The sequence below is a fragment of the Podarcis erhardii genome (genome assembly GCF_964252035.2).
Source record: "Podarcis erhardii genome assembly, chromosome: 2".
Classification (NCBI taxonomy): Eukaryota; Metazoa; Chordata; class Lepidosauria; order Squamata; family Lacertidae; genus Podarcis; species Podarcis erhardii.
In genome coordinates this window covers 85,975,379-85,996,688 of record NC_138498.1, presented here as the reverse complement: position 1 = coordinate 85,996,688, position 21,310 = coordinate 85,975,379, and the positions used below count along the sequence as shown (strand labels likewise).

At 39.5% G+C, this 21,310-nt stretch overlaps 1 protein-coding gene across 4 annotated transcripts in view; it reads left to right on the top strand.

Annotated features, from left to right (window-relative positions):
* Positions 1-21,310, top strand: part of EEFSEC (eukaryotic elongation factor, selenocysteine-tRNA specific) — a 162,042-nt gene that overhangs the window by 77,723 nt on the left and 63,009 nt on the right. For all 4 annotated transcript variants that reach the window (XM_081851007.1, XM_081851010.1, XM_081851008.1 and 1 more), the window contains one exon: positions 18,917-19,558. In XM_081851007.1, coding sequence (XP_081707133.1) covers positions 18,917-19,558 — 642 coding nt within the window. The remainder of the gene's footprint in view (positions 1-18,916; positions 19,559-21,310) is intronic.

The window sequence follows — 21,310 nt, the reverse complement described above, 5'->3', positions numbered from 1 at the left end:
GAGACCCTGTGGTGCACAGCTGCCTAAGAAAGTGAGATTTTTAAGCTAAGCATATCTTTGGGTGCAAACACTGTGTAGGTTTGTTGGCTAATCTCTAGTATTATCACTGTTCTTCAACATATCAGAAGAATTCACTTCACAGTAAAGTGATACAGAGGCTTCTCTGTGGAGGCACACCAATTGCTTGTGGAAGTATGTTTGTCACCCACATTGACACTTTCAGGCATCAACTGACGGTTCATTGGAACATGAATGGGATCTGGAATCCCATATTAGTAATTTTTGTCCGTGTTATGTATTACCTATTTTTTGGTATGAAGTTTTAAATGTCTCAATTTATTGTTTTGCAGTTGGTTGCATTTTGTTGTTGTTGTTGTTTAGCCGTTTAGTCGTGTCCAACTCTTCGCGACCCCATGGACCAGAGCATGTCAGGCACTCCTGTCTTCCACTGCCTCCTGCAGTTTGGTCAAACTCATGCTGGTAGCTTCGAGAACACTGTCCAACCATCTCGTCCTCTGTCGTCCCCTTCTCCTTGTGCCCTCAATCTTTCCCAACACCAGGGTCTTTTCCAGGGAGTCTTCTCTTCTCATGAGGTGGCCAAAGTATTGGAGCCTCAGCTTCACGATCTGTTCTTCCAGTGAGCACTCAGGGCTGATTTCCTTCAGAATGGATAGGTTTGATCTTCTTGCAGTCAATGGGACTCTCAAGAGTCTCCTCCAGCACCATAATTCAAAAGCATCAATTCTTCAGCGATCAGCCTTCTTTATGGTCCAGCTCTCACTTCCATACCACTATATATTTCCATTTTTAATGAACCATGGCTTATTATTAATGAACCACTGTGAATCACAATTTACTCCTCCCCACTTGTCATGAGATGTAACCCTAAGCCAAGTAACATGGTTTGTTTCTCCATGGTGTGAGTGGGGAGGGGGGAAATGCGTGCAATAACCTGTTGCACAGTAGATGGTGGTTATTAGTAGCTTATGATGTGGAAACCTGGCCTTTGTTAAAGCAACAAGTAGTATCACAAAATCCTATTGGTTTAACCTTCTCTTATTACTCTTTAAAATTGTTTTAATCTTGCTTCAATTAAAAAGCAAGCAATAGACTCAAGAACCAGGATCAAAGTACAGTTTTCTTACCTGAACATTTTAGAGTAGTCTTTCTCTAAAAGTGCTTTTCAGAGGCTTCAAATTATTTTATTCTGATGGTTTAGGTTGTCCCCCCCTCCCCGGGAGGTGGACTTGATTGTTTAAATTTTGATAATCACTAAATGACTTGAAAAATTAGGATTTCAGAGGCTAATAATGTTTTCAACTCCTGTCAATTATTTTTAACATTAAAAGTCAGCAGATGGAGCCAAAGACTTGTAGAAAAATTACTGGCGCTGAATGTATATTAAATTGCAAAGTACTTTCCTTTCTGCTAAGTGCTTGTGCAACAGCTCCAGTGCAACAACTTCAAAAAATGGGGGGGGGGGATCTCAGTAACTCTTTCAAACATCCTTAACTCACCTTACTGAACGTATACTGAATTCCATTGTGCCAATTAGTCATTCGAGTTCCTAGCAAATTGGCAAGGAATAAAGTTGCAGCTGAAGATGTTTTTTCCAACTGACTTAAAAAAATAACTTCACCAATGATTTATATGAGAAACAAATTCTATAGTTAGATTTCAAATGATTTATCGTTTTGCATAACATACCTCATAGGTATCAGCTGGGTGTCTGTGTGAGTTCACTGCCAGTTACCATTATGACGTCAGTTCATGATAGAGAGCAGAAAAGTCTTATTCACTCTTTTTATCATTATGAGATAGATACTCTGCAACACTGTAGTACTGCAGCTTCTTTAGGACATTTGAGGGCCCCCATTCCCATCACAGTCAAAAGGAAAAGCATAGCTATACCCTGAGGATCAGGAAACCAATTGGCTCTTCATTGGTGTAAAACTTTATAGAAATTTATTACTGTACTGACTTAGGGCTTGTCCACACTTCGCTTGTTCCGTGCCTAGGAAGCATGGGTCCAAGAGGTTTTCTGCTTGTCGCATGCTTTCTTGGCATGGATCCAAGTGGTTTTCTGTTTGCCCTGCTGCTTTCCCTGGGAAAACTTGCTCCTTACTGCTGAATAGGACCAAACGTAAATCTGTGGAAAAGCCGTTTGCTCTGATTCAGTGGTAAAGAGAGGGTTTCCCCAGGGGAAGGGTCAAGCAAAAGTGAAGACGAGCCCTTAGTGGGTGTTAATAGTTAATCACAGATCAACTGAAATAAAATCCTTTGATTTCCGCACTCTGGCATTACACTTTACTATAACATGTGAAAGAACGACCAAAACATGTTGGTTGGTCACATCCCTTGCATCCATTCAGTGTTTACTAACTTCCTTTGGATTTGTAAATAGTAGCAAGTAATGCAACACAGCAAACAAGGTTGATGGAGGACGCTTTTGCGTGTTGGGTTTTTACCATTTTCAGGATGAAAAATGATCTCTGTTACTTTTGGCATTCCCTCTGATTTTATACTGCGTGGACTGGACAGAGAATGTTTGAGTCACATTACACAGCTCTATTCTGCCTGAAGCAAGGAAATTTGAATTTTTTTATGGCTCTTTGCAGCTACATATTTTTTAAGCTGATTTTTTTTAGCCCATCCCCTCTTCAGGGACTTGGAAGAATATAACAATAATTTTAAAATGTGTGCACGTGTGAAACCTGTATTTTCCAAGCTTGTTCCTGGCTACTTCCCCAAATTCAAGTTTGATTCACGTGTGAGAAGAGGCAATAGAATGTGCAAAGACCACCATTCTGTCCCATACATTTATTGTTTTGGCCTGATTTCCTCTTCACCTGCACAATTAGTAGTGTGGAAACCAATTCTGTACACTTCAATCCCATTTAAATAATGAGACCACATGAGTGGGTCAAATGGATTGATCTTTCCCATTCACACCCCCATAAAGAAGTTGCCATTTTTTAAAAAAAGAAGATGTTCATGTGATTGCTATCGCCTAGGTGGTTGCATTTTATACATTTCCACCCACTAAGGTGTGGGGTCGTAATACAGAGTCAGCTCTCATGCTGCAGGCTGTATAGGAAAGGTGGGGTGGGTGGGCTGACTTTTGTGCTCTGGCCTCTATTATGTGATGAACTTTATGTACCAAGTCCTGACCTTTAGAAGCAAAACATCTCCCTTTTTCTAGTAATCAGTGTGTGGGCTGCACGTGTACCAAATTTCAAACTTGTAAATGTTGTGGAAATACCTTGATCATTTTGTGCTGCACACCATGATCCCTCATTCATAATGATATATGTCTTATTTTTCTAGTAATTGGTGTGTTTAGGGCCCTGTGAAATCCGTTTTCCACTCCTGAGTGTGTGGAAATGCATTAACTGTTTGCCAGGGTAATTTTTAGTCCCCAGTTTTGATGAAAAGCCTATGCTCATTTTTCTAATAATCAGGACGTCTTGGACTACACATGTTGCGAAAGTTCACGTCTCTCTCTTTCTCCCATGTGGAATTGCAAGTATGTACATCATTAGAGATGATTTTGCAAATTGTTGAACCCTAATGTTCTGAGGCACATGACAACATGAAGCTCCCTTGTGTTGAATCAGATCATAGGCCCATATATCCCATTACTATTTTATCCTGATTTCAAGCAGCAATCTTTTCCAGGTTTGCTTAAGCCATGTCCTCTATCACTGTTCTATAGTACAGGGATGGCTCTCCAGTTGTTGTTAGTCTGCAAACCCCTTCACCCCTAACCGTGGACCATGGTGAAGGTTTCCCAATATAGCTCAGTTCTTGGCAGTTGACAAATAGCGGAATAATCATCGTAGTGTGGTGTTTTTTCAAGGCGGATTTTATTGTTTGGCCTTAGACGTATTGTGTAGACCTCCATGTTACTATGTAAAACCAGAAAATAAACACGTTTCTAGAGAAGAAATTCAGAAAATGGTTTGGATCCTAAGGTGCACTTTTTCTCACATAAGGTGGGCCTTCCCAATTTCTGATTCTCCCTTCCTGCTGTGGCCCCTGCTTTGTCATCTGGAGGTTCCCTTGACCCTTAGAGTGGCTTTTTAGGTGGTGCAAAGGGTATAATAAGGAGGATGGGCAGGTAATCTCAGTTCTGCAAATGAAGTTCCACTTCCGCTGCTCTGAAGGCAAAAAATGTTTGCTCTTAAGAGTGAAGGCAATGGCTTGTTGCCTGTTTTGTTTGGCCTAAGAGATGCTAGTATTTAGCAAGTCTAATTACTCAGCATTATGCCACCCTCCCAGTTCACTGTCTGAAAAGGAAGGTTGCAATCAGAATAATTCACCCTGTTGACTGATCCTCCTCTTAGGAAGAGCCCTGTTGGATCAGGTCAAAGGTCCATCTAGTCCAAAATATGGCCACCACAGCTAGTAGCCATTGATCACCATACCTTCTATGAATTTGTCAAATTGGTAGGATACCTCCATGACCACAGTTGCATAAAATGTGTATGACCAAAATAGTGTTGAAGTGCCTGCATAAAGGCCTCCAAAAGGTATAAAAGATCTAGGGGTGAAGAATGTGCTCTTGTGCCTCCCACCCTCCAACCTAGCTAGTTAGTGGACAAGTTAGCACTGCTTTCTTTTGGACTTTTGGCTACTTTGGACTATTCTTTGCTCTATGGGCATACAGTGATTTGTCATGTTCCTGAAAGCCCTGCTCCTTAGCTGGGAGGTCTCCACTGTTGCAGATCTATAGAGTAACCTTCATGGTAAATGTTACTATTTAATGACTTCATGTAATTCAGGTGTATATCGCTTCACCAGTGTTCATGTCTGTCACCTCATTGCTAAACAAGATTTGCTCTAGAAATTTATGAGTTTTAAACTATAATATACATTTTATATTAATAATTCTGTAATTGATTTAAAAATGGTTGAATCTTAAAATAAAGAATGTCCCAAGGTTGTGGGAGAGATCTCTTACTTACTAGGTTTAAGGCACATGTCTTTGTTAGATGGCCTGCCCAAAGATATTGATGCTAATGTGGCTGAGTTATGAGGTTAATTTTGTGCCTGTTAGCCATATGGAATTGATTGTCCGCACAAAACAGAAATACACACATTCCTAGCTTCAGTTATTCTGAAATGCTCTCTTGCTATAGCATAAAAAAGGAGGGAAGTGCTTTGAAATGGGAAGGTTAGAAAAGGCCATTGATTTATTGCATTTCAATACTAGCGACCTGTTGAGCTTCACGTAATGATAAATTGCTGAAACAGGTTGACATGTAGTAGCAAGCATTGTTACTTGCACCTGATGCACACTTTTAACACACCTCCCCACCCCAAATGCCTCATAAATTTGAAATTATATAAATAGGATTTGATTAGTGTCCTTTAAACTACTTTCACCTCCTTTTGTATAAGCTCCTTATATTTCTGGCTGAGTAACCTATCTTTATAGGCAAACATGGCAATACAGTAGTGCCCCGCAAGACGAATGCCTCACAAGACGGAAAACCCGCTAGACGAAAGGGTTTTCCATTTTGGAGGCGCTTCGCAAAACAAATTTCCCTATGGGCTTGCTTCGCAAGATGAAAATGTCTTGCGAGTTCCTGCGTTTTTTTTCCCTTTCACCCCCCTTTTCCTAAGCCGCTAAGCCGCTTATCAGCTGATCCGCTAAGCCGCTAAAAGCCACTAAAAGCCGCTAAGCCGCTAATAGCGCTAATCCGCTAAGCCGTCAATGGGCTTGCTTCGCAAGACGAAAAAACCGCTAGACGAAGAGACTCGCGGAACGGATTAATTTCGTCTTGCGAGGCACCACTGTATGTGTGTACATATATGTATGTATGATTGTATATTCACTCATTCATATGTATGCATGTATGTATGTATGGGAGCTGGTGGAAGCCATTCTATCAAGCTTCAGAGCAAGTGGAGAGCAGGGAAGCAGGTTTTGCTGAGAGAGCAGGTGCCTTTACCTTTCTCTCAGTCTTTATCTAGCTACATCCAGTACCATTAGGCTATCTAAGCTGTTTGCATCCCAGCAGGTCATTTTAAGAATGATAACTTTAAGGCAGGGTCACTAATCTTTTTGGACTATTAGGCACATTTTGAGTGCTGGGAGTGCAAAACACAAAATGGCTGCCATGTGGAAAATGACATGTCTCAAAATTAAAGAGAGAACCACCCCTGGCAACCTTAAGCTTATCATGATAAGTCTGTTATGTCCTGCTGGTCCTGATTATGGAGGTCTCTGTGACTCTTGCGCATGCTCTTTCTCTTTCTCTCTCTCTCTTTCTCTTTTAAAAAAGAAAAAGAAAAGAAAGCTCAGAGTCTGGAGCTTCTGTCCAGGACCACTACTGGAAGGCTTCATAGGCACTAGGTTGGGAGCCCATTACTTTAAGTAACAGTACCTGAATTTGCTTTTTTTCATCCTCCCAATCAGAATAAAATTGGGAGGGTTTATGTAGTTTAGACTGAAAGCCAGAGGGCAAGGACAGATTTTTAAAATGGACATGTAAGCCACTCAGGGAGTATTTTTAACTGAAGAGGGAGGTAAAATTTTTAAATAATTTATAATTATTTATGAGTGATGAAAATCCTTTGCCCCCTAGAGTTGCTGTAGTAACCCATCTGGATGGTAAGTGTATAAGTAAATTGTTGCTGTTGTTGTTGTTTAGGCTCTGTTCTTTATCCATGCATCCAGTGTCAGCTCTTTTAGGTACTCTGGAGATGGCAGACCAGAAGTGGTCGCTCCCCTTCCCAGCAAACAGTGGTGACCAACCTACTGAGAAGCTAGTGTAGCGAGTTGCTTCTGCCTTAGGCCTATCTCATTTCCTTATACATGTTCTGGGGCCTGTAAATCCTATCAGTGTCACTGTCCCCCACTGTCCATTGGGATCTCAGTATCCCTGATTATTATCCCTTGCTTGTTCATTGCTCTTGCTGCCCAGACTGCTGCCACACTCTGTTGATTCCTCTTGCTTATGCATCGAAAATACCCCCAGAAATTAGTAACTCTGGCACAGGTAGTTCTGGAAAGAGCATATCACATAAGGAGGTTGTCCCTCAGGTACTTTCTCTTTTGCATTCGAGAGGAGGGCATTGATTCTTCTGATCCAAAGTTGCTTCTAATTGGCTACAGTAAATTTCATGAGATAGGGGTACCCAATAGACATGCAGGGAAATAAATTTGCATAAGCATCCTCAAGCATGATCCACTATTGTTACCTCAGGAGAATGGGCTTGTAGTTTAGGCCTGCCCCCACTCCCTGGACACCTAGGTAAAGATTTTCCCTGCTTTTGTTGCCAAGTGACCTCGTTAAGAATGCTGAAGTTAAAAACAACACCAGAGCTGCAAAAATGTAAATGGAAGAATTTGCGTTTTTTCCTGATGATAGCTTAAAGGTTTAGGCATGTAGGTGATATATTAAAAGATAATTCTTTAGAGCTAAGCATCTAGCATTTAAATGCTGCTGCAGTAACAGGGACAGAATGTAATAAGGAGGCTGAACTGTTTATTTTACTATTCAGGCTAATTTTAAACTTGGACAGCTTTTATTCTGCAAGTTTAATGAGTCTCCATGTTTATTATGTATAATACAGTCTTATGTACAAAGAAACCTCAATGCTGATTCAAGACAAAATATCATAGCAGGTCTACTTCGGTGAGCTGAGAAAAAGCCTTATGCAAACAAACAGGATTTTGTGTTTGTGTGTGTTTTTAAAAAAACAAGCAGTTTTCTGTTGTTAGGCGAGCCTTTATTATCTCACAGGCTATATTACACTACTTTTAAGTGTGGGTGGCTAGGTGTGGAAATTCATACTTGAGTTGTCATAAAGTTTGGTCAACACCTCATGAACTTTTTATTTCAAGTTAATACCAGCTACTGTGATCAATAAATGGACCTCAGCTTTTACATAAGTTAGTTACACCATAAGTGTTGGGTCAGGCAATAACAAGGGGGTAGCCTGAGGTCTAAATGGTTAGAATATTATTTGGTGGAATTCCTTGGTTCAGATATAGGAACAACAGAAGCTGCCCAAGAACATATGAACAGCCTGCCAACGGCCCATCTAGTCCAGCATCCTGTTCTTGCAGTGACCAAGGAGCAGAACATGAGCTAGGGTTGTCATATTTCAAAAAGTAAAAACCAGAGCATAACCATAAGGGTAAGTTAGAGGACCCCTGGAACCAGTCGAATTCAACTATGGGGTGTGGCACTCATCTCTACTTTCAAGCCGAGGGATCTGGCATTTGCCCTCAGACAGCTTTTCCAGGTCATGTGATTAAACCGCTTCTGGTGCAACAAAACACTGTGACGGAAGCCAGAGCACACGGAAACACATTTAGCTTCCCGCCACAGTGATACCTATGTATCTACTTGCACTGGTATACTTTCAAACCTCTACCTAATACTGAATCTTTGGTCCATCTAGCTCAGTATTGTCTACTACACTGACTGGAAGCGGCTCTCCAAGGTTTCCCATCCTTGGGAATTGGTCCAAGGCAGATGCTGTAGCACCCCTCTCTGAATACTAGTTACAATGGTACCTTGGGTTAAGTACTTAATTCATTCCGGAGGTCCGTACTTAACCTGAAACTGTTCTTAACCTGAAGCACCACTTTAGCTAATGGGGCCTCCTGCTGCTGCTGCACCGCCGCTGCACGATTTCTGTTCTCATCCTGAAGCAAAGTTCTTAACCTGAAGCACTATTTCTGGGTTAGCGGAGTCTGTAACCTGAAGCGTATGTTACCCAAGGTACCACTGTATACTGTAGTTTCTTGGGTATAATTTGGTACCAGTCACACTTGCTGGGGTTATGTGAAAATAGGTTCCATCACATTTCAATTTAAAGTTGGACATGGATCCGTAATTGGGCCACAGTTTTATTTTATGACCAGGCCACCAAACAGCCCCTCTTTGCTCAGGTTTATACAGCGGTACCTCGGGTTACAGACGCTTCAGGTTACAGACGCTTCAGGTTACAGACTCCGCTAACCCAGAAATAGTACCTTGGGTTAAGAACTTTGCTTCAGGATGAGAACAGAAATTGTGCAGCGGCGGTGCGGCTAAAGTGGTACTTCAGGTTAAGAACAGTTAGCTAAAGTGGTACTTCAGGTTAAGAACAGTTTCAGGTTAAGAACAGACCTCCAGAACAAATTAAGTTCTTAACCTGAGATACTACTGTATTTATAAATCCAGGGGAGAATATAACAGGAAAGGGAAGTGCTTGGTGTATGGAAGCCTCTGCCAGCCTATTCTAGAACCTTCTTGGTGTTCCATGGTGGCTTTCATTTTCTTGCTGCATTTTTAAAAATTCAAATTGATATACATTCAGTGGGTCTGCATTTTTTTTTATTGCATGAGACAAAGGGAGAAATACTATTAATTTGGTGAAAGGATATCTTCCCTTCTGTCACATTGTAATTAAAAGCAAAACACCCATCAGCAGGAGAGAATCTTTTGGTTAATAGGCGTTCATAATATTTCAGTGCAGAATTAGTGGTTCCCCCCGCCCCTAGGAGCTGCATTTCCTATCATTCTGTCTTGGGTTCAGAATGGAATATTTTTTTTGAGAGAGATTTAATTAGTGGTATGATGAGAAACCCAAGCAAAGGTTTTGTTTTGAGGTGGAGGAGATGAAGTCTAGAGAGCTTGCCAATTCCCCCATCTTCATTACTATGAAAGAGGTAAACAGACAGCAATATACTTCCTTATAGGTTAGTGTCTCTTTACTTTACATCCCCATTGCCAGTGTTAGGGAGTTCTGAGTAGTTCGTTTAATCTCTTTTGAAGAAAAGGTTAAATTTATATGCTAAGATCAGACCTTCCCTATAACTCATACAACTCATCCTGTTAAATGTTTTAATATATGGCACCACTGTTTCATTAAACAACATCCAGGAATAATTAGTTCAGCAACGATGCCTTGGAACAAAAGCCCTTGATTTAGTTTAACTTTATAAGTTAGGATTCTTTTGATCTGCAAGAACACATCTGGGCTCTTTAAGAAAGTAGAAAGAAAAATATTAAATCTTTATTAAGACTGCTGGTGAGGGTTTTCGAATGACAGTAACCCTTTGGTACCAGGATGTTATTTGAAGACAAAAAAAAGGGGGGTAAATTCTATATATTATACAAATCATGACATGCTGCTTCATTATTGTAAATACTTTTTTTTGTTACTGAATTAATATTTTGGATTGAAGCTTTTACTTTCCTATTTTCTACCTTTTCTTGACAGACTTTTTTTTTTGTCTTAGCGTATTCTTTTTCTTTTAGTATTTTCCCCCCAGGTGAGCATATTTGTATAACGTTAACCATGATGTATCTGTCCTTCCTGTTTCATGTATGTCATTTATTTAGGCTTGCATGGTCATATTTATATCATTGCTACTTTATAAAGCAGCACAAATGCTACATCTTCCTCCCCTAATTGCTCAGATATTGGATTTAAAACAACAACACTATCATTTCTTTCCAGAATTTCAAAATGGCAAATTCACAGCCATTTTGTGAATCTGGTGCCTAGGATCAAAGCCTACTTGTTTCTTTCAAAAGTTAACTGCTAGTATTTTATACAATGAAAGAGAATAGCATATAGTATTTTTGGTTTAGTTATTATAATTTGGCTAATTTTAAGATTACCTCATCTAACAACTGACTTGACCTTTTTTGGCCAAAGGTTTAGGAACCCCCTTAAGAATGGGTCCTGTGTTCCATTCACAGCATATCAAAAAACAGTTGATATGTCATTTCATATATTAATCACTGCTAGATTTAAAAGCTATCAACATCTGCATCTGCTTAATTTGTCATTATTTTTATAGCTAAAGCTCACAGTTTTCTATTTTATTAAATTTCAAGCAAAAATTGCCAACGGTAAATATAAAAAATTGACACCACTTACAAAACTAACAAAACTCCTTTAGAATTACGGTACTTGTCTTTAGTTCTTTCTTTCCAATGACTCTTTTTAATGGGGTATATTTCAGTTTTTAATACTGAAGTCACAAATGAGGAAAGGCAGAGTTTTGCTTACGAGAAAGAAATGAGTACAAGAAAACTGTATTTCCTGCTGTCCCCATACCTCTCCAGTAGAAGTGAAAACACCTAGCAATATTATTTTTCAGTAGTGATTTTATTTTAAATGCTGTTTTCTATTCTCTGTATATCTTTGTAGGGAGGCAGTGTTTGCAGGCATTGTTGTTTTATTTTTAATTGATCCTTTAACTGCAAGGTTATGAACTAATTGTGACCTCTACACTCCACTCTTAATTGCTTCTGACCTACTCTGTTAAGTAAAAAGAAATAACCTAACAGAAGGGTAACCGGATCACTGCTGCCACACCAAGGAAACAGGCAAGCGTTGGGATGCTCTTTAATCTCTCTATCCACACAGCTCTCATTTTAATTTGCAAAATTGAACCCAGATCGAGAGCAGTAAAGCCTGAATACGGTAAATATTCATGCCTCAGTGATCTAGAGTAGCTCCATTACATTTCAGAGATTGGGAGAATTACCTTTTGGATTATGTATATTCATGGGCTGATTTTTATTTGAGATATAATATTACTCACATTGGGCTACATGTCACACATTCTACCAAAACCAGCCTCCTGACAAAGCTCCAAATGTTGCTTACACATAAAAAGTTTTACTTCTCTAGCCTATAGTTTCCCTTCTTTTATGCTTTTCAGCAACTAGTAATAAACAAAAATATCCTGTTTTGGGGGTGGGGGGAAAATTTACCCTCTGGAAGGTCTTTTCTATAAACCTTTCAGCCCTCTGTTTACTCTGATGTAGTATTTTGTGGACCACTTTGAAGTCTCTGGATGAAAGTGTTCCTATTGTTCTAAACCCAAGTCTAGAGTTAAAACAGAGGAATTCGGTTTATTTCACTGGAAGAATGAATTTCCCCACATGTAATTTTACAACCTGGGTTTTCCCTTGTGTATGGGTGAGGTCGTTAGGAAGAAACAGAAATATGTGGCTTGAAAGCACTTTTGATAACTTAAGGTTTACTTGATATTAAATGTTAATCTTATTTATAATGCATATACTATAGAAGAACAGATTGAGTTTCCCCTTTTCTGCATCTGCTTGGTGAAATGCTAACTTAGTATATACATTGACATGGATGGCTCATTAGATATTTTAGTCAGCATGTTCTGTCAAAAGGAGTGGGATTTTCCACATATGTGCATATATTTGTGGCTCTAAGATGTTCTTATCAACATTTTACCATTTTCCTTGTATATAGTAATAGGTACATATAAATAATATGCACTTGGTCTAAAATAGGAGGGAAAATAGCCAGCCTGTATGCTGCTGTGTGGTCCATCAGTTATCCCACTTCTGACACAGTTGCGGACAGCCAGGGCACGATCAAAGAAGTAGAACTCCCTCAGCTATTTGATGTGAGGGGATTATACTGACAGTCATGTAGTGATTCACTGAAGAATATCAGAACCTTTCAACCTTCATGTTTCCCAACTGACTGCAAAGACAGATGTTTCTTGGTTCAAACTAAATCATGATTATGATTATTGCTAGAAATTGTTCAACTTTTTGAGGACTCAACAGACGCTGTTTTTGTTTTGTTGAGGTGTTGCTTTTTCTGTTGTATTTTTATTGTCCTGTTATATAAATTTCTGAATCGACATTCCTGTACAAGTTTTCATCAAATTAAGTTGTGGGGAAAGCATTAGCTCCAATGACTGTGTTCATTTTTCTCAAAAACAATTCAAATCTAGTTACTTGCAAATGTGGGAAATTTCGTGTCGGGTACATACTTGGTCTAGGAATTAGAAATGCTATGTCCAAGCCTTTCAGGTATGATTAAATGAAAACTAGATCAATAAAGCACATGCCATAAGAAATATATATATATATTTATTTCAAATATATACTCATTGGGTCTGAACTTGCGGTGACTGACCAGGAATGAGGCCTTAGGGTCATAATGGTTAACTTCTTTGTTGTACCCATCTCTGATATTTCTTCTTGAAACCAGGATCTTGAGTTATTGGCTCCAGGATGCCAATGCAGCTTGTGTAGAGATCAAACTCTTCTCACAAAGCAGATGTTGCTTGTTCGATGGACAATAAACAAAGAAGGAAATTCAAAGGATTGACTACACTGGATACCTAGGTGAAAGGCATATTCTAGTTTAATATTTATGTCTTTCTTGTTAATCATATTTTCCCCTTCTTCTCTTGCATGGTTTCCCCAAACCGCTTCTCTGCCTCATGACAATTTGCACCATAATGGGTGACATTTTCTTTGGAAAAATGAAGTTTCTCATTATTTCTCTACCTTAGGGCTTCTTGTTGAAAATTTAGCTCCGTGTCCTCATTCTCCAGTACATCATCCCCTGCTGAGGCCCTCAGAATGGATGTACACCCATCATTGCCGAACTATCAAGCAGCTATGCTTTTATGAGAGAGTGGGTTTTTGTGTGGTATCCATTAGAGACCTTGTGCCCTCCATTATGTGGAGAAATAGCTGGGGGGGGGGAAGGTCAGTGTCCCAAAGACCTGAGTCTGACCAGGCACAAGTTTTCACTTTGGTTGGATGGCTAATATGTGGCAGAAAATGCTTCCCACTTCAGGGCAGCCCAGAGTGCTGCTCAACATCATCTTCATACAGTATGAAAGAAGTGTGTTATACATAGTTTTAAAATAATTTTTATTAATTTTTTTGCACATAAAATACAATAAAAGCTAAGCTAAAAGAAGTAAAAGTAAATGCAAAGCCCTCTATCACAATTGTATCATACACCTTAATCCACGCATGAAAAAAGGAACCCTCCCTGGTCCCACCTAGGAGCTTCCCTCTCTTTTTTCCAACCTCTCACCCTGGGAGATTCTCTCTACCCTGCCTTTCACGCAGGGTCCTTTGTCTCCCGTCTTGTCACCTTCCTGTGTGTATCTTCATTAATCCAAAATAAGGAACTGAAAGAAGCATGATACATCTATAACTCAAATAATTTGACATAATTCTCAGTTTAAACAAGTGGTCATCCATCTCCTCTTGTTGAATAAGTGTCACCATACGTATATGCTTTGAAGACAATGATATTTTGAGGAGGGTGAGATTCAGAGTCACTCTGTCGGTGACGTACTTTGAACATGGCCTTTGGTATGAACATGATATCCTCTGCCAATAAGCCTTTTGTGCTGTGCCAAGTCCTTCTCCTACTCATCTAGTGAAACAGCAAAGAGAGAGGGGGATATGTATGTGCCCAAACATCTGGAATGCCTAGTTGTTTGTATAAAACAGGCATGGTATCTTTTTTGGCTTTGGTACTTTGGTTGTGATTTTCCCAGAATCCTCCAGAGTAGTGGATAGGTTCAATCTTAAACTTCAGATGTAACATCCTACTAAGATGTATGGCACACTTGATGCATCTCTCAGAGCTAATGGTCTGTGCTGTCACCAGAGCCAAGAAGATAGTGCCATGCCAGTAACTCTCTTGTCAAATTTACAATCTTTTATTCATGACCATGAAAGCAGGAATTTATTTTAAAACAGAAGGTCACTGAATTTTGTCTTTGGAGGCTGGTGCTCTGGAGACCTCCAGGGCAACACTCTCTCTCTCACGCTCTCTCTCTCTATATAGAGAGAGAGCGCACGCTGGCATTAAACATACCTTTTATAGTGTATTAATGTTATATGTCAATGCAAGATTGAATTAGTGATCTGAACAATGCTCAGGGGTGCTGATAGAACTCCTCACCCTTTCAGCAGCCCCTACTGCTGAAGGACAAAGCTGCAGTTCCAATTTTTTGGCAGTGAGCAAACAACCAAAAATTGGGCTGTATTTTCATTTCCCCCAAAATATGTCCACACCATTTTTCTGTCCTATGAGTATAATTTATATCTCGCTTAAATATAGGGCCATCCTCTCATTTTAATAGAGGTGGTATGTGCATTATGTTAATGCACCAATTAAAGTTAGCTAACATGTTTTAAACTGTTTGATTACTAACTACCTTAACTATGTGTTCCAATCTGCTTTTTATTTTATTTTTTAAATTTTCCATTTCATAATTTACTAGTTTGCTGAATTTGCTGTGATTCCAGTTATTATCAGAAGGGCTAGGTTGCCTTTATCTTTTTTGTATCAGTAAGATGCAGTGACAGCACTGGAGGTAGAAGGATGCTTGGGCTCTTATCTAAAAAAGCTAAGAGCTATGGCATATGGAGTACCGATAACTTAATGAAAGTTGGATAAATAAAGGAAAAGAAGCTTCATTGTATCAGGAGAAAAAGCCATTAGTGGAGTTTTTGTATGCTGTTTTCTATTAGTTAAACTGCTTTGAAAATCTTAGTGGGCTTTTCCTTTGGTCTTCAAATAACAGGTTCTTTTCTTATATTGAACACATTTGTTTATCTTAAGGGCCTGAACAGTTTGGGTGCTTTTAATTTATCTCTCCTTTTGCATTTTTTTATCTGTGTATGAACACATGGACTTCCCCAGTCCTTCTCCTCCACCAAAGCCATTTCACAAGCCTCTACATCATACTTAGAAATATTAATGTGATCATCCAGATAAAAATATTGAACATTCTTTCCTGATTTATTTTCAGGCATTACAAGTTGCTACCCCTCTAGTTAAATATGAAGCTGCTTTAAGCAGATTTTTCAACATTGGGAAGTGTTTGTTTGTTGATGAGCTTGAAGTTGCTAGATGATGTTCCATTTCTTTCTGTGTGACTAACCAAAATGGATAAAATAGGTATGCCATTTTTGAGCTCTAGTGTGGAGGCGAGAGTCTATGTTGAACCAAATCTGTGACATCTGTGTGCTTTTAGAAAGATCTGAAAACTCCTTTTATAAGGGAGGGCTCAGGCAAGACTGCTGAAGCATGGAAAAGAGAACGCTCACATTCTTTCCCACACTTTCAGGGACTTGTGAATCACCACTACAGCAATAGTCATATTGGGAGCATAAATTATCTCCTCACAGAGTGAGATGTGCATGTTATTTCTTTGCATAAAACACTGTAAGCCGTCTTTCTCCATTTCACGGGTTGGTGTGTGTGTGTGTGTGTGTGTGTGTGTGTGTGTGTGTGTGTGTACGTGTACACATGACTGACAGAATTTGTAATACAGATGTATGAAATACCAGTCTACACAGAACCATTCTACAAATAAAAATGAAGCAGAAGATTTTAGATTTCAGGTGAGCAGCAACAGCCTTCTTTAAAAACTAAGACAGCAGAGAGAGAACCTGTTAAGAACCTTTCTTTCTGATGTTCTGGTTTCCTACTTCCATGGAGTAATGTGGAGAAGCATTAAAAATGTGATGGTTCTACATGCAGTGGTACATTCCATTCTACTGCTATTTGTAGACCCACCAACAACACTTCTTGTGGAACAGCAAGATTTGGTTTTCTTGATAGACTTTTGCTTTTGAATTTATACCTGGTTGTTTTCAGTTCATCAACTAAATCATGAAGTAGAACCGTTTATTTCATGCCCATTGATTTCAGCAGAACTACTCTGATTAATGTTGGAAATAATCCTACATGCCCCACTTTATCCGAAGTTTGTGGCTTGCACACATATACATAGAGGTGATGCAACAACAAAACTTCAGATTTGGAACTTGCTATCTGACTTTTAAATGTATTGAGTTCTTTGACAGAAGTATCTCTCCAGAGTGACACAGCTGATAACCTGCAAGCTTTCTGAGAAAGGAAGAAGTGCTGTGTTGAGTTGTATTTAAACAATACATTGGTTCCACAATCTGAAACTGTATATTGAACGCACAGAGTTCATCTAACAATATTAAGACGCTGAAGATCTTTCTGCATCTGTTCAGATGAGTGAAAGAGACAGTGGCAGGCACACGTGGCTAATGAATAAACTGGGGGGGAAATATCTTCTTAAAGGATAAATATAAGAACAAAAAGAAATGCAGTGAAAAAAGAAACCATATTAAACTGAACTGGTTTGCCCTCATCAGGCTGAACCAACGTTGATCTTTTTGAAAAGCCTATTTTAGTCTTTATTTTTCCAGCCTTAGAAGTTTCTGAAGAAGAATAACTGATACAACTCTAAGCTTATTAGCATCACTCCAGACTCCATACTGTTTACATTTTTCTCATGTAACATGGATAAGAGAAAATGGACTATATCCATAAACAGTGGGCATAGCCCTGACATCACTAGTCCATACTTGTGCTTATTGTTTTCAAATTGCTGAAAATTAGAGCTTGCTTTTCATAAATCTCACAGTTGTAAAAAATATTTTAGTGGAAGGATTTATGGAAGAGTACTGAAATATTAGGTCAGAAATATAAAGAACTGGAGTAAATGGGAATTATATCTATAGAATGGAGTAAAAAAATATTTTTCCTCATTTTCTATGTCTTGAGAGTGTCATGTGTGTTTCTTAAATGCATGTGTGTTTCTTTATGCATGGTGTTAATGCACTGATGGTTATATTTTATTAAGTGAAAATATTAAGCACAGTATCTGAGACATGCTCATGCTTCTCATCATAAAATATAAGAGCACTTTTTTACCAACAGAAAAGGAAGCGTAGTCCAGAGGTTGACTGCCTGCCCCCCCCCACCTTTATTTGTGCCCACAGGCAGGAGCCTCAGATGCTGAGCTTTGGTGTTTTTGTTTTTTAAAGTAATTCGCTAGCCACCCTCTCAAAAAACTTATGAAGCAAATGTGCAGGTACCTTCTGAGAATTGGAAGGGCCTGCTCCCTTTCACTCCAGTAGGTTAGACAGCCAGCTCTCTGGCTTGCTTCACGGTTTTCTTTCATGCTTTTTCTAGCACTGGAAGGCATTTTTATTTTGGGGGGAAGCAGTGGCATTGTAGGGGATCTCCATCCCCCCTTTTCTAGTCCTGCCTTTTTTTTAGCTGTGGTGTGCATTCTGATGGGGGAGAAGCAGCAGCGATGGGGATGTTTCATCTGCTTGTTCCCTAGGTTCTCATTATTTCTTACATTTTGATTTTGAGGAGGGGTGGGGAGACAAAGGGGATACATTCCCCATTTGCCTTGATGCTTGTTTTATTGCCTTTTCTTTCCATTTATTTTAAAAAATATTTATATTTGATCACAGTAACATCCTCCAGGCAGCTCAGTGTGGCACCCATGATTCTTTTCCTCCCCATTTATCCTCACAGCAATCCTATGAGGGAGACAGAGTGACTTGGCCAAAATTGGCCAGATAATTTCATGACTGAGTGGAAATTTAATCCTGTTCTCTCAGGTCAACCAGTCAGTTGATGCTCTGTTATATAGGAATACCAGTATTCTCAATTTTGTGTTAAGCCTCATGGCAGCCATTTTGTGTCAAACCAGGCCCTCTTGTGGCAGCCATTTTGTGATTGGTGGCCATGACTTCCTCTCAAAATTCCAAATGTGCCCCTGGACCCCAAAAGGTTGCTAACTACTGCCTAGTCTAATTTGTAGAACTGCAGCAAATTCATATAACAGAATAAAAGGAAAGTAGAAAGAGAAGGTCAGCTTTTTTATTATTTTTGTATTATAAGATTGCTACTGTGTAGCTTAGTTGTACTTCTCAAAAACAAATCAGTGCCTTATTTATGCAGACACATACTGATCTGCTAATTCCTTTCAGCTACTATAAAAGTTACCAAATTCAAAAGAATGATTCTTAGTATTATTTTCTAGTACAAAAGATAGCCAAAGCTTTTTAAAGTAATCCTTAGAGGGAGCATTCATTTAGATAATTTAGAGGGTAGATTTTTCTTGTAATTACTATGTATCTCTACTAAAGAGCAGTGTTTTAATGTCTAGAAATAACTCTACTGAAAAGTGTGTTTTTGTTTTTTCTAAAGACCCAGAAAGTGGGTATAAATGTTTTTAATTAATAAAATGCTTTATTAATAAATAAACCATATGAATATGACTATTTTTCTTATCCTTTGCTCCCATAAATAGGTGACAAAGAAGGTCAAGTCCATGCAGATGTTTCATACTCCAGTTAACTATGCCATGCAGGGTGACAGGGTAGGAATCTGTGTGACTCAGTTTGATCCAAAGCTGTTGGAAAGAGGTCTGATCTGTACACCTGAATCTCTCCAGACTATTCATGCTGCTATCATCTCTTTAAAGAAAATCCCATATTTCCGAGGCACTCTTCAGACCAAGGCAAAGTTTCATATCACAGTTGGCCATGAAACTGTTATGGGAAGAGTTATGTTCTTCAGCCCAGCTCCTAATGACTTCACCAAAGAACCCCTGGAGAATGATTTTGATTTTGGAAAAGAATATCTTTATCAGGAGGAATATCTTTCCAAAGACTCAAAGTCCTCAGAAGAAAACAAGGAGAATGACTGCACTGAAGAAAGACAGCTCCCAAAACAACAGTGGGCCTTACTTGAGTTTGAGAAGCCAGTTACCTGCCCTAAACTGTGTCTTGTGATTGGCTCAAAGCTGGATACCGATATTCATGCGAACACTTGCAGGTTGGCGTTCCATGGAGTGCTCCTCCAAGGGATGGAAGACAAGAATTATGCAGAGACATGTCTCCCAAAGCTTAAAGTTTACAAGCTGAAACATAAGGAAGGACAAGTGGAACGGGTAAGCTTGTGTGATATAATTTGAGGATCACCAGAGATTACTGGGCTGCAGAAGAGTTAATATAGTAAAGGAAAGTTAGAGAGGAACGTAAGAGAAGGGGGATTTGACAGCCAATGACGTGGTAATAGGGAAAATGCAACTGGAACTAAGATGACAGAGTCATGGTCTTTGTTGAAGCCTGTGGCAATTAAAAATAGGGCTGGAGGTTATCTGTTCATGAAATTTCTCCAGAAGCCTGCCCAGGATAGCAGAGAGAACGTTGCTCTTTCTGCTGCTAACACTTGACTTCCCTTTTGCCTTAATGTACGGTTTTCATACCAAGAGGAAACATGGAGACATGCTTATATAGGGCTGGTGATGCTAAATTGTTTTCACAAATTTTCATTTATTTCTGTTTAGTTCGGGGCTTACTATCTTGGATAGGTTTTTTCTTTTCTTTTTTAGAGAAAGCTGCAGCTTAATGTTTGGTCCCAGTTGTCGGGGGGGGGGGGGAGTGTGAACAAATGGGTGGTGAAATCATTCATTGCTTTTAAGAAAAGTCCAGACTCTGGTTTAATAGAAATACTGATTCAGATGGTCCCACCCTGCTTTCGATGGATGTCTGGAGATTAGAATAACTAAATTTACAGTGTCTATTCTTGGCACGGATTGAGGAAAAGGGCATTCTCATTGTCAAGGAAGGAAGAGGGTGTCTGCCCTCCCCCTCTCAATGCTCTAGGGAGGCACTAAACAATAATGCCATGAGGAATACTTTCACCCTAAAAGCATTGTAGGGAACAGGCTGGGAATGAAGGAAAGACTGCCGTCTTTAGCTTGCCAGTTTCATGGGAGTCTATTCCTGAAACACATTTTAGTGATTTTTTGTGGTGTTCCATCTCCCTTCCCCCCAAGAAAACACACTATGGTCAATTAATATAGCTGGGGTTGATCCTGTTCTCCTTCCTTGCTGCAGAATTTGATATGAACTCCTCCTGTTTTAATGGCCAGTTCACCTTGAATAAATTCAAATCAGGCAATTATATATTGTTCTAATTATAATTAGATTAATACATTGCTCTCATTGCTCCATCAAAGTCTGCTCTGCTTTTTTGAGAAATAGTAGCTATTATGCATTTGTGAGTTGTTTTCTTTGCTCAGGTCAGCCAAATATCATGGCTTCAGTAGCTTGTTATTAGGTAGCAGTAAAGAATTAGCACTTAAGTTTTTACTACAGTACTTACAGCTGTTCTATAGCTGCCACCCTTCAGCAAAATCCCCTACTTCTCACAGACCTATAGATCAGATGCCTTCAGTTAGTCAGTCTAGGGACTGCATGCATTGGGAGAAGTACACCTTTGTGAACACACTGTTTCCACAAAGCAGACAATTGCCGCTCTTTTTAAGAATCACATGAAAGAGACCCTGTGTCATGCTTACAAGCTACCAGTTTTCTACAATTACTGGTATAGCATAGTGGTTAAGACTGGCTCTTTTTACCTGCAGAATATGAAAGTGGATATGAAAGAGCCATGCAGTTGGCCCCACCTATGAGGTTCTTTCTTACAGACCCATGCAAATTGCGCTGTGGGTTTCACACAGGGGAAAGTACCGTATTTTTCGCCCTATAGGACGCACTTTTTCCCCTCCAAAAATGAAGGGGAAATGTGTGTGCGTCCTATGGGGCGAACGCAGAGCTGCCTGCAGTCCCGGGGCGAGCGCAGCTCTGCGCAGCCATCCGGAGCGGGGCGCAAAGTTGCGCCCGCCTCCCGATGG